Genomic DNA, 14,107 nt, shown 5'->3' on the forward strand with positions numbered 1-14,107 from the left:
TAATATAATAATATAATAATATTAATAATGATTCTTCTTCTTCTTCGAATATTAATGGTCCTGGTCTTAAAAATGATACGATGCATGAGGCGAGACGAAACAGAAACAGAAACTATGAAGTTTGTAGAGCTACAATCAGCTACAACTTACAGCGCCACTAGAATGAGATAGCATGATTTTTTCTCTCTCGCACAATTTCGACGAATAATGGCGAACTTCACGTGTCCAGACTCTTATTAGAGGGTCACTAGTAGGATTCTATCGGTTACTTACGATACCTGTTAATCAGGTTTAATCGGCGACGCAGTTCAACCGGAATTAGTGAGATTTTATCGGTTCTATCACACTATGAAGTTAATCGGTTTCAATTGGTAAATTCGTCGAATGCCGTTTAATGGGATTTTTGGTTTCTTACGATACCCGCTTAACCGGATTTAATCGGCGATGCATTTCAGCTGGAATTAATAGGCTTCTGTCGGTTACTTATGATACCTGTTGAATCGGGTTTAATCGACGACACAGTTCAACCGAAATTAGTGAGATTCTATCGGTTTTATCACACTATGAAGTTAATAGGTTCAATTGGTAAATTCGTCAAACGCCGTATAATGGGATTTTAAGAAACGTCTTATGGGCCTTCTACAATAAGCCGTAAAGCGGGGAGCACAGACTTTTGCATAACGCATAAACCATATACATAAAGAATCTGATTGGTCCATTGACTCATGCATAAGAAAATGGGCCAATGAAATTCCTTATGCACATGCTTTATGCGTTATGCAAAAGTCTGTGCTCCCCGCTTAAGTCACAAATCATAATTCATAAGCTAGAAATGGACCAATTACAGTCGTCAATTTTCAGTTTCTTACTTCCGATTCATGACTTATGGCTTATTGTAGAAGGCTCATTAAGCCCATTCTACATTGGTCGTATCGTAGCATCGTAAGTGTCGTGAGACTTCTAATTGACACATCAGATTGGCTGTTGCAACAAATTTGTGACCTGCGACGTCTACGATACGACCAATGTAGAATGGGCTTTACAGCCAATAAACAGGCTTGAAAAGCCTTGTCGTACGACCATGAAGGAAGATATAAGGAGACTCCACTCGGTCTCGCCCATGAAGGAAGATATAAGGAGACTCCACTCGGTCTCGCCCATGAAGGAAGATATAAGGAGACTCCACTCGGTCTCGCCAGTCTACAAGACATGAACCCATTTTAGGTTTCGAGTTCCGTTTCCGATTCTCGACACTCGCAGCGCTCGTGAATTTAGTAGTGCTGCGCATAATGAGTGCGAGTAAGAGAAATGATCATTTCTCTTACTCGCACTCATCAGAATCGGAAGCTGAACTCGAAACCTAAAATGGGTCCACTTTTATTTTACGGAGTGGAGTCTCCTTATATCTTACTTCCTGCGTACGACACATGAAATATCGGCCGGGTGCAGTCACATGGAGTCAGAAATAACGGAACGGAACAGTAACGGAACATTGATAGAAAAGAGATAGAACAATCCTATCTCTTTTCTATCAATGTTCCGTTCTCATTCCGTTCCGCTATTTCTTTCTCCATCGGGACGCACCCTTACGACTACGCATGTTACGTCATACCTAAAGGTTGATTTATACTGGCCGTAAACTGTTAACCAGGAAGTAAGATATTAGGAGACTCCACTCCGTAAAATAAAAGTGGACCCATTTTAGGTTTCGAGTTCAGCTTCCGATTCTGATGAGTGCGAGTAAGAGAAATGATCATTTCTCTTACTCGCACTCATTATGCGCAGCACTACTAAATTCACGAGCGCTGCGAGTGTCGAGAATCGGAAACGGAACTCGAAACCTAAAATGGGTTCATGTCTTGTAGACTGGCGAGACCGAGTGGAGTCTCCTTATATCTTCCTTCATGGTCATAAGTTAACAGATTACGGCCAGTATAATCCAACCCTTAAGTCATAAGAAATTGACCACTCACATTCGATTATTCTTCTCACATTCGATTGTGATTGATCAATTTCTTATGACTTAATACTTAAAACTTAGGTAATGACTTATTGTAGAAGGTCTATTATGGGCCTTCTACAATAAGCCATAAATCATAAATCGGAAGTAAGAAACTAAATGGACCTTCTACAATAAGCCATTACTTAAGTTTTAAGTGTTAAATCATAAGAAATTTACCAATCACAATTGAATGTGAGAAGAATAATCGACTGTGAGTGGTTAATTTCTTATGACTTAATACTTAAAACTTAGGTAATGGCTTATTGTAGAAGGCCCAAAAAATTGACGACTGTGATTGGTCCATTTTTAGCTTATGACTTATGATTTGTACTTACGGCTTATTGTAGAAGGCCCATTAGGCTAGAATCAGACTACGCATTGAAAATTGAGATTGAAGATCGAAAATTGAAATTTGACCAATGAGGATAAAGAAATTTTAGCTCCTATTATTTTGATTAGCCAAAATTCAATCTTCCAATCTTCAATCTCAATTTTCAATGCGTAGTCTGATTCCGGCTTTACGGTCTCTACTGTGATTGGCCAATTTGCTTACTGATTACGTTTTATGGCCTTATATGTTTTTCTATGTGCCATGGGCTTGACATCAAAGGTGCCGACAGAGAGTTTCCATTATTTCCATACTGTATATACTGTGGCATCGCACTACAACGGCATACAATAATAAAAGAGTTTGTGCTCTAGAGATTTTAGACAATATTTTGACCTCAGTTGCCACACATAACGCTGAAATTGATAATTTAATAGAAAGTACTGGTTAATACTCGTATCAATTGCACGATGTAAACTAGGCCACTATTTCTGTTATTTTAACGAATTGAATGAAGAGCTATCGTATTTGATTGCCTGTTCCGACACTGTTTTGCAGCTAATGTCATCTCTGTTGAACATGTGATTGATGCAAGAAATACCGAGATAATCAGATTTACAATGACACCAGCATCTCGTGAATTCGTCGTTAATCTACTAAATGTCAAGGCTGAAGATAAGACGATTAAAACGAATGAGGGCGAAAATGTGTGCGACGTGCAGCCTAACCTGCCAATTGAGTCATTATATCATGCCGTGTATATTCCACTGGAATACAGAGACCAATCAGATGGAGAAGGTAATTAATCAAGCGTCGATTTATTAATTATTGTAGATTTTATTTTATTAACGCTGTAGCTATACACACTGGGGTCTCAGAAAGTTTGCAGTTTGCTAAATTCAGATTTTCTTGTCTTTTTCCCTGAACTTTTCTTTTTCTCTAAACCTATATAGTTTGAAGCTCTTTAATTCTATCGATTTTTACGCATTATGAACTTGTTTCTTAATCAATTCTTCATCGATAAAAAAAAATTGAAATAACAAAATTTCTATATATAATATTAATTAGTCCAGAGCCGGTCCGAGCATCCTTGGCGCCCTACGCAAGATTTAAAAAAGCGCCCCTCCCTCTCATTTTCTCACATTCATATAATAATATATAATAATAAAATAATAATATATAATAACAAGATTTTGAAATTATTTTGTATTTTTATTTAAACATGAACTTTAAATAAAATTTAAAAAATTTACATATATAATATATCTCACATACTTTATTCATAAATGTAAATTGAACAATATAATTTTTATATTAATAACTTAAATACTAAAAAAGATACAACGAGTTTATTACGGATTGATATTACGTGTAGATTCAGGTTTGACTTGTCTGAACGTATTTTTTGATCACCAAACAGTGACATGTCTTAGGGCAATTTCTTATGGCTCGTGGTTTGGCTTACCAGTCAGTTCACTCACTCATAGCCAAGTCAACAAACAAGCAGCGAACATATGCGGCGAGTGAAAGGGGACGTCTCATCAGAAACAATAGGAAGATCACCAAATTACGAAGTAACAGTGAGAAGTCACCCTCATGCCTCTCGCCGCTATGCTCGTCGTTTGTGCTTTTGCGACTTCAATGCTTTTTCTTTATTTACTTTGCTGTGTGTAACTGGTCCATACACTCTATAGATACATCTAGACTGCATTTGCTTTGGCTCTCACGACGCTTGTGAGCATCAATTATTTAATATTTAATAAACAACAAACACGAAACGACGCTTAAAGCATTGTGAACGCCAAAGCGAACACAGTCATAGTCAGGGCGAAAAGAAGTGCGATAAAAAAGAAAAGCACAAGAGTCAGTTGTTCTTTTTATATTAACACAACACTTGCAAATTTATTTTTCTAAAAATATTTTTAAATAATTATTTTGAACATTTAAATATTTTTGGCGCTGAGATTTAAGGCGCCCCCGTTTCATGACTCCCCGATGCGCCACTTACCGTGCTTACCGCCTAAAATCGGCCCTGAATTGGTCAACAATAACTATATTATTAATTGAAATATGTCCATTTTTTACGGAAGTATAGTAACAAATATGTATGAGATTCTAGGAATCTGAATGTGTACATCATAGGTACAAAAAGGTTTATATAGCTAGGGTTAAATAAACATTATGCATAAGTCTGATTTTAATAATGCCAGTTCTATTAAGAAAGAAAAAGCAGTTATGAAGTCATAGGATAAAGCTACATATTTTTCCTCCTTACTATATTATGTAACTTTATTGTTATTATTATTATTAATATTATGATTTTTTTCTTACAGAAACTCTTCATGTTTATCTAGAGATGCAAGCTGCCTTAAAAGTAATAAATACATACAAAAAAGGCCGTTTAAAAAGTTTTAAGAATAGTTTTGATGCTGTAACATATGCAAGGACTGGATACAAACAATCTTCTTCCAATCATCCTGTGACTGCTACAGTACAAGAATCCAGTAATTTAAAGGCACCAACCACACAGGAACTTATAGCTTTTAAAAGATTAATCGAAAATGGAGATGTGAAGACTGTGAAGAATATTGTGTGGGAAAATCCAGGATATCTAATCAGTAGTGGAGATACACCTGCAATTTTACAGGTCAATATATAATTTTAATCATATTTCTTTGTACTTTTCTACCTCATTTTTTTTTTTAATGTACAAATACCAAGAGCGTAAATATTTTTATTTATATATGCAAATAGGTAAAGAATTTTTTTTTATATGTAATCAATATTTCTTTTGATTTGTATTGTTATTATATCATTATTATCTTAACAAAATTCTAATGTAAAATTATAATATGTTTGTTAAAATAAAATTATATTATTCATAATTTTATATTAGAATTAATGCATAATTATGGAATAAATGTATATATTTTTTAATAGAAATATATATTTATATTTTTAGATGGGCTTTCGATATAATGCTTTACACATAGCAGCGAAAAAGGACAAACCAAAAATGTGCGAATTTTTGTTAAACACTGTTGGAGATCCCAAATTTATGCAGCGGCATTATGGGGAAGATAAATGTAAAACATATCTGAATCTTGAGCAGATTATACAAGATTTATATTTAAATACACCAGACAAAGGACTCAATGAAACCCCGTTACATTTTGCTGTGAAATTTGGCTGTAAAGATGTTGTTCGGGTTCTTGTTTCTTACTCCCAATGCATTAAAACCTTGAAAAACAAGTATCAACAAATGCCTAAAGATGTACGTTTTTTAAATTAATTTTCTTTATTTAATCTAGCTAGATTTATTTATTTATATATATAATTCTTTATTTAATCTAGCTAGATTTTAGTTGTATACATTTTTAATACAAAAAATACAAAATTCAGTATGTCACAAAAGTGATTAATATATTTTTTGCAATATGTTTGCAATAATGTTATTTGTAGTTACGATAGAATTTATTGCATTTTTTATTGCTTCTCGAATATAAACTATTTGCTTCATTGTATTGCAGAAAAAAACATTTAATGATCAAAGAGGCTTTCTCAGGAATATAAATATAAATTGATATGACAGTAAAGTATGAGACAAAGTAAAGGACATATCAGTTTATAGAATTAGTTTCGCATATAAGATTTAAGTCTTTAATACAAATATATAACAATAAAATTAAAATTATTAATAACATAATAAGATTAAATTAATAGAAACATAAATTTATTAATTGTAGATCTCATTAATTTAAGATATCGTATGACAAGTTTCGGTTACGAAATTGAGCCATCCTCAGATATAATAAATTTAATTGTAAACACAGTTATTTACACAATTGTAGAATTGAAGTGGATCAAATATTATATAAAAATCGGAGAATTGCAAACGGTTAGTAGATCGAATATTATGAAAATTTTGGCGCATTATTCTACGAAAGTAAATATAATTGTAATAGAGTTCGCAAACAAATCTAATAAATAAGGCAAAGGAAACTTAACCAAAGGAGTCGTACAATTTCTCATATGATTTTCGATAGTGTGTTCGTCAGAATTGAAGATAGCCAGTGTGTATAAAATTTTTTTAACACATTTATATAATTGTCAAAGAGTTAAATTAGTCAAACAGTAAAATTTCTATACATACCGAAAAGTAAAAATACATCATTAAAAATTAAATCTAAAAATGTGATTATATAAATATAGATAGATAGTTTATATAAATAAGGATTATATAAATAAATAGAGTTAATGAGATATAACAAAACGACACTGACTGAGAAAGAAGTTTGGATGAAAATAATCATTTGCACTGTAATGTCAAACTCTGTTTATTATTGGTATATAATTGGTATATTTATGTTTATTAAAGACTTAAATTTTATGTATGAAACTAATTCTATTGACTCTTATATGTCCTTTACTTTATCTTATTTTTTTGTTATTAAGAGTTCTTTGTTTATATTTATTTAATATAACAGTCATATTTGTGTGATTTTTGTAATGTTCTATAAATTTATTGAGTTTAAATAATAATATATTAATGCATTTAATGGTTTCTTTAACAACATTTATCTTACCACATGTGTATGTTTGATATAAATTTTATATTAATAGAATATTTTTTTTTTACTCCATTTTAATTCTTTTTGTATCTTTGCAAATGTATCTTACTGATGAGTCCAGTAGTGGAAGCCGGGACGAAACGCCAACTTGTGATATTCTTCGCAATCTTATTTTTCTCAGATTTTAAAATTATCATTACTTCAATATTAAATTTTAATATATGTCTTTCAACATATTATTAAGATCTAATAAGATGTTATAAGCATCAAAATTTGTTAGATTGATTGTCAATCTAACTAAAAGTGATATTACCGCGGTAGTTATTTAGAGTTGCGTTGTAAGTCTGAAAAAATGTTCGGCACGCGATTAGGGGAACTACATACGCGATATATAAAATTCACACATAATGATAATAAGCATCGTGATCTAGCTTTGACCGAAATAGGCTTTGCTTTGTGTTTCCTTCTTCCTTGTTATTGTTTAACAATTGTACGGTCGTATAATTAAAAATTAAGATTCTATTATTTATCTTTGCAAAGTTAAGATCCTCATTCTTCAGGGCATCCTATATGTAATCTCTTGATTTTAGATAATATGCAGCAGAAAAAAGGAGGAAGATGAGGCTCTAAAGTGCGAGATACGCATGTTGCTAGAAGATCAATTCTATGTGCCTGTATTAAGAACAGAAGGGAATACATGTCCACCTATCATCGGAGAACCATTCTCGCCGAATGATCCGCTTGTAAATACATATTTGCATGAGTAAAATCTTGAAAAAAAAAACTGCAGATATACTATATTAGTTATATAAAGAATAGAACTTTTATTTTGTGGTTTTTACTATTTTCAGAAGTTGAACAAAGATCCTATCAGTCCTCATGTAGAAGTAAGAGCATTTGCCGGTCCAATGACTAAGACACAAGCAGTAGAATTTCGAAAAAAGTGGAAAACGCCACCACGTGTTACCCCCAAAAAGGGACAAGGTGACGCACCTGGTATTCTAAATAGTCCTAGTATTGCCCTGAAATTGCAAGATACAGAAAAAGGGTTGGAACGTGTTGGAAGGTATATTAAATCCAATTAATTATACAAAATTTATTACTGTATATTTATTGATGATATCGATATACTTGCAATATGTATATATGTGTGTTAAATATTTTAAAATATGATATTTAGAAATAATTAAAAATTGCAATTGTTACAGTTAAGATAATTAATTTTTATGTTATTCAATTTAGATTATCAAAATCAAACGATAAATAAATAATACTGTCACAGTATATTTTTTATTATATCTTATTAAAATAAAAATAGTGAAATATATTTAAAAAAAAATCTCGTTTCACACACAAAACACGATAATTAAAAAATAGTCAGTTTATGAACATGATTGAGATATAAATATAAAATAATTTCCTTAATAAAAATGTAAAAGACGCACGTAGCTTTCGACTTTATTTGATTTTTATCAACTGTCGAGATGAATAATTAATTAAGATATATAGTATAAGTACAGTATAAAGTATTGATAATAAAATAGTATTAATAAAATTATTTATAGCTTAATAAAATAATATTAATACAATCATTTATAGTATAACTTTTACTAGGATAAGAACCCAAAGAGAAAGCAGGTTTTCTGATTTTCAATAACCAGCACCAATTGGCGCAAACTATTGGTATTTGAAATAGATACAATAGATGTCTGTTAAAGTAAGAAACCTGTCAGTTTCTAAAGTCGATGTTTTGTATTTAATTAATTCATATATTTATATTACTATACCTTTCTATTATTTATAGGCTCAATGTCACACATAATTAATTTACATAATTCAATATTAAATTTAAATATTAAATTTTGTAATACATCGTAAGAGTAATTCGTTACTGACTATCCACATTTTAAATTCTTTACTTATATTACTTTTCGGTATTTTTTGAGAGATTGGTTAATAAAGTTTACGTAAGGTCGAAACGTTTTATCCTTTATAATATTTTATATATATTTATTTAAAAAATATTTTATATTTACATCTCAATATTACTTGTCTCTTGGTCTGATTATTCTTGTAATATTGTGTTTTACTTTTCAAATAAGAGCGATTCCTTTTCGTTTTTTAATAATCTGATTTTAATATATATTTTCTAGAGATCTTGCTGAAGAATGTCAAGTACTTTGGAAGGAATATTGGCCGTTTTTGAAAGATTTTGTTGATTTTCGGAGTGACGATGGATTAACAAAACTTGAAAGATATTTGGAGCAAAGATTTAAGAATAAGAGAGAATTATTTTACTCGACGGTATAAAAACATCTAATAATACGCTTTCAATGTCTACATTAAGTAATACTTCTAACATTTGTATCTTTTAATAGAGAAATGTGATTAATAACATTTATACGCCAGCAAATTGTGAAGATGAACCAATAAGTTGCCAACATTCGCCAAGAAAAGTGGATGTCAATGACATACAATATGTTTGTGATAAATTATATACCTGCTCATTAACTACTGAAATTGATAATATTGAAGAAAATACAGGTATCTCACGTGTTTAGTTTCTTTACAGAATTTAATTTTTCTAAAATTCAATAATTTAGAAGGGCTACGAGTCAAAACAATGTCGTTTAATTCAAGTATAGTAAATACAAAAATATAAATATAAATAAAACTATAAAAATTAAAATTTAAATGTTGTAAATAGATGTTTCGATACCGATCGGGTTATTATCAATGTTAACGCAACAAAACATATACGTAACTGTACGGTTTAAGATTATAAAATGTAGAACATTTATGTAGCCTCGACATCTCAATGCAGTATATTGTTGGTAGTCATTATACATGTGATGTTTATGACTAGTGGATTATTCTGTCAATTAGAATAAAAGTGATGTAAATATACGGATATTATAACAATACATGTATGATATGGATAAAACTGTAGAAAAGGGGAGTAATCCTCGATAACCTTGACCTTCACATATTTTGTCAAGGTCATAACCCTGAGTGATTTCCAATAAGTTTTATCCATCGGTCGTCCTTCGTTAAAAATTATTTACAAAAAAGCTTCAAAACTAAGATATTTCTGCTATATACATGTATGATAATATTATAAGTACCTCCCCCTGTTTAGAAATGTTAAACTTTCCACGCGAACTTTTTTCTCTTAACTCTGACCTCCCCTCCCACCTGCAAAGGGACGCACGAATTCTATGATTGTACTGTTGCACGTGAGTTTCGACTTCCCACGTGAAACGAGAGCTATCTCACACCAAAAAATGGGTTAGTTTTTATCTTAGTAAATCAAATAAAAAAAATCCATTTTTTAGTGTGATGGCTTTCGTTTTGCGTCCCTTTGCAGGGGGGAGAGGAGGTGAGAGTCGCTTCGCGTGGAAAGTCACAGGGAAATAATTACTAACTTTGATTATTAATAATTTTTTAACGAATAACGACGGCTAAAACCTGTTGGAGGTCATTCATGGACATGACGTTGGCAACATATGTCAAGGTCAAGGTCGTTGGAGGAAACTCTCCTAAACAGAATATTTACCTATTTTAGAGCTGAGAATTTTGTTTTTATATGCGCCTCGTAGCAGTAGGGGATAATAACTTTTTAACGAAGAACGACCGATGGATAAAATTTATTGAGGATCACTCAAGGTCATGACCTTGACAATATATGTCAGTAATCCCCAAGATTGCTCCCCTTTTCTGCAGTTTTACCATATATTATATTGAACTATAAATTGGTCTGTTAAAATATATGTATTCGTGTAAATATCTTAAAACGTAGAAATGTGATTCGACGATTAAACAGATGAGACGCATCACAATAAATGTTCGATGGAAAGAGACAAAGTGTGACAAGTATACAGAAGGACATCTTAGTAAGTCAATGTTCAGAGACGTTAATTATAATTTAAACGTTAAAAGACGTTAACTATAATTTAAACGTTAAAAATGACTCTCAGAGAAAGAAGATACATCTGGAAAATGGTGGGGATAATACTAGGAAAGAAAGTAGAAATAACGAAGGAAGGAAGGAGAACTATGACGGGAAGAGGGATTGTATAATTTGTAAATATGATTTGTTTATTTAAACCTTAATTTTATCTTCTTATGTAGACCATTTATGATATTAGTCTTTGGTTGTAAGAGAGTTCATTGTCAAGAATTTTGACATCATTCCAATTAAAATTATGATTTAAGTTAACGCGGTGGTCAAATATGACATTTGGAGGATCTGTTTTTTTTTTGTCAGAAATGTGTTCTTACAATCTAGTCTTAAATTTTTCTTTGTTTTTATCCCATATAACTGACTTCACAATTCTCACATGAGCTACTTTTATAAAAAAAATCTATATTCTGATTAGACAACAATTCAAGTCTGTCTTTTTCTCTCTTTATAAAATTTTTTAGTGTGATAAGAGAATGGAAAAGGCTAATTTAACATAAAACTTGGTAGTGATGGGTAAGAAACTTTCAGAGATGGACTTTACGTACGGTACTGTAAAAAATATTTCTTTTATGTTTAAATTATTTATAGGTTTATTGCTTGTCCATATATTGTATTATAATATCTATACATTGACAACATCAACTTTTTATTCTAATTGACAGAATAATCTAGTAGTTATAAGCATCACGTATATAATGATACCAATAATGTACTGTACGCATTGAGATGTTGAGGCTACATAAGTGTTTTACATTTTATAATTTCGGACCGTACAGTTATGTATATGTTTTGTTGCGTTAATATTGATAATGACCCGTCGAAACGTCTGTTTACAATATTTAAATTTAAATTTTTAGAATTTTATTTATATTTATATTTACTATACTTGAAATTAAACGACATTGTTTTGGTTCGTAATCCTTCTAAATTATTGAATTTTATTTTTATTGAGCCACACATATTACTTTATATTATTTAAATTTTTCTATATTGTATGTATACATATACATATATTTTTTCTCTGTGAAATTATATCCCAGGATCCAGATACGATGAAAGGAATAAGGAACAAGAAATAACATAATAGATTTAATTCTATTTATGTATTCTGGTATATTCGGTTGTTGGAAGGTTGAAATCTATTATTCCTTGTTCCTTTCATTGTGTCTAAACTTATTTTTAATCATTTTTATTATAATCTAATTAATATTAACTGTTTATCTTCAATTTTTTAGATAGTTTAGAATTTTTTACACCTCCATCCTCGCCAGAACCTGTTCAAGACGATTCTGATGACGACATGCTAGATGCAGAAGAAGGTTCTCTTATATTTATCGAAGGGTAAACAAATTTCTTTCATTATTTTTTACATAAAGGCGAATATGTTTCATATAATTGATGTTTTTAGGTCTTCACCCACAAAATTAGATTATGCTGTTTACAACGCACTTTCATCTATGATTTGTTCTGATACGTATCCTTATGTTTACCATTGGCGACATGACATGCAGCTAGCTATGAAACGTGATCCATATAGGTATATAATATTGCATCCAATTTCATATTTTTTTTATGACGCGTACTTTATCTATTGTTAGTAATGTCACAGTTTTATGTTAATACATAAATCTTTTTCTAATTTACAGATTTAACAAGACATCCCTCAGAAAGAAACTATTTACAAATAATTAAATATCTATATTGTATTTAACAAGAGATTTACCTTTTTTTTACACTTTGCGCATAAAAGATATAGGTACCGAGCAAAGTGAAGATGTCGAGATTATTTCACCTGCTCAGTTTTCTAAGTCTGGATTTGAGTGTATTGTTTACATGTACAATACAGGCTACATTTTCACTTCGTCCGTTATATCGCCTCTTATGCGCGAAGAGTGTAAAACTCGTTGAACAGAGTATAATCTGAAGAGTCTGAATTGCCAAATTTTAGATTAATGGTTGGGCTGTTTCTTACAAATTCTATATTAATAAGGAAAAAAAATTAATTTACCTGAAGTTAGCTAATTAAGATTGACGCAACTCTCTGACCTCAAAAAAGTTTTAAACTATGTTAATATCGCGTAAACTATTAACACCGAAAGAGACACTACCGTGTCTTCAGATATGAACTTTTTTTGCACAATGTTTGTTGCATTGGATAAGCAAATCATAAATACATTTGAGGTAAGATAAGAGAAAGATATATTTTGAAACATTTTTACAGAGACTTTTAACTAGAAGCCTTCGTGTTCAAATTTTTGTAATTAGCATAACTTCTTTTTATTGTTCATTGTCTATAATTATAATAAATACTCGTTATTGAGAAATACATTCGTAGATTTCCTTGAGTTTTGTCTTCGTCATACCTTACACAAAAAATGCATACTTTTTTACTCATACTTCATAATGTATTTATTATTAATAACTTTTATTATATATAATATTACTTATTTAACAGAATATATTGAATTTTGCTTTTGTTAATATCGTCATAATCACGATGTATATTATCTTTTTTTAATCATAATTTTTCTTATTTATTATAGTTTATATTTTCAAGATTTAATTGCGACGATAATTTATTTAATGTGATCAAGCGTTAATAGGAGTGGGCGGTGTCTGTTTTAATTGTAAAATGATTGAACGCATCCGGGAAACGTCCTTGGAAGTACGGGACGATTTTGGATTGAATTCACAAAGCTTGGCGATGCGTTCCCATTCAGTGCCTGGTTCAACCTCATCTGCCTCTGCGACAAATTGTTTTTCCGCATTCCTATTCGTGAAGAAATATATATTAAACCAATGCAAAGTCATGTATCGTATATCAGTTAGTAATGTAAAGAAATGAGAAATTAAGTAATATTCCTATTTCATTAATATATTTTAGAAACTTGAGAAAAAATTAAAAATTTATATTGTTTTTATATTATGCGATATGGACTTGCTATAGGAGTTATACAATCACAGTTCTTTTTAGTATTCATATTGTGCGTAAGCAAATAATGCTTAATTAATAAGCTTTTCTTTCTTTCAATTTATAGAAATAGTTTTAGTATAAAAGGCAGTAGGTAATTCATCATTAAGCATTCAAGGAATAAAGTGCATTTAAATTAATCAGTTTATGGATATATTATAAAATACAGATATACTCTTGAGAATAACTTATTAAGCAGCATTATTTAAATGCAATCTCAAAATTATTTATTAAGAAGCAATATCATAGTGTGTGTGCGTGCGCAGAAAAA

The 14,107-nt window shown here is 30.6% G+C and overlaps 2 protein-coding genes across 4 annotated transcripts in view; one reads left to right on the forward strand and one right to left on the reverse strand.

Annotated features, from left to right (window-relative positions):
• The first annotated feature begins 2,684 nt into the window (after positions 1 to 2,684).
• Positions 2,685 to 13,084, forward strand: Ankle2 (ankyrin repeat and LEM domain-containing protein 2). The gene is made up of 10 exons (XM_018541177.1): positions 2,685 to 3,128; positions 4,664 to 4,977; positions 5,293 to 5,604; positions 7,492 to 7,644; positions 7,753 to 7,967; positions 9,055 to 9,205; positions 9,280 to 9,445; positions 12,101 to 12,206; positions 12,274 to 12,402; positions 12,512 to 13,084. Exons 1-10 carry the CDS (start codon positions 2,951 to 2,953, stop codon positions 12,555 to 12,557), a joined length of 1,770 nt encoding a protein of 589 aa, XP_018396679.1. The 5' UTR covers positions 2,685 to 2,950; the 3' UTR covers positions 12,558 to 13,084.
• A 255-nt stretch (positions 13,085 to 13,339) lies between these two features.
• Positions 13,340 to 14,107, reverse strand: part of Clc (clathrin light chain) — a 7,225-nt gene continuing 6,457 nt past the window's right edge. For all 3 annotated transcript variants that reach the window (XM_018541181.1, XM_018541182.1, XM_018541180.1), the window contains one exon: positions 13,340 to 13,635. In XM_018541181.1, coding sequence (XP_018396683.1) covers positions 13,455 to 13,635 — 181 coding nt within the window. In that variant the 3' untranslated portion in view covers positions 13,340 to 13,454. The remainder of the gene's footprint in view (positions 13,636 to 14,107) is intronic.

Source organism: Cyphomyrmex costatus, unplaced genomic scaffold (genome assembly GCF_001594065.2).
Source record: "Cyphomyrmex costatus isolate MS0001 unplaced genomic scaffold, Ccosl1.0 scaffold278, whole genome shotgun sequence".
Classification (NCBI taxonomy): Eukaryota; Metazoa; Arthropoda; class Insecta; order Hymenoptera; family Formicidae; genus Cyphomyrmex; species Cyphomyrmex costatus.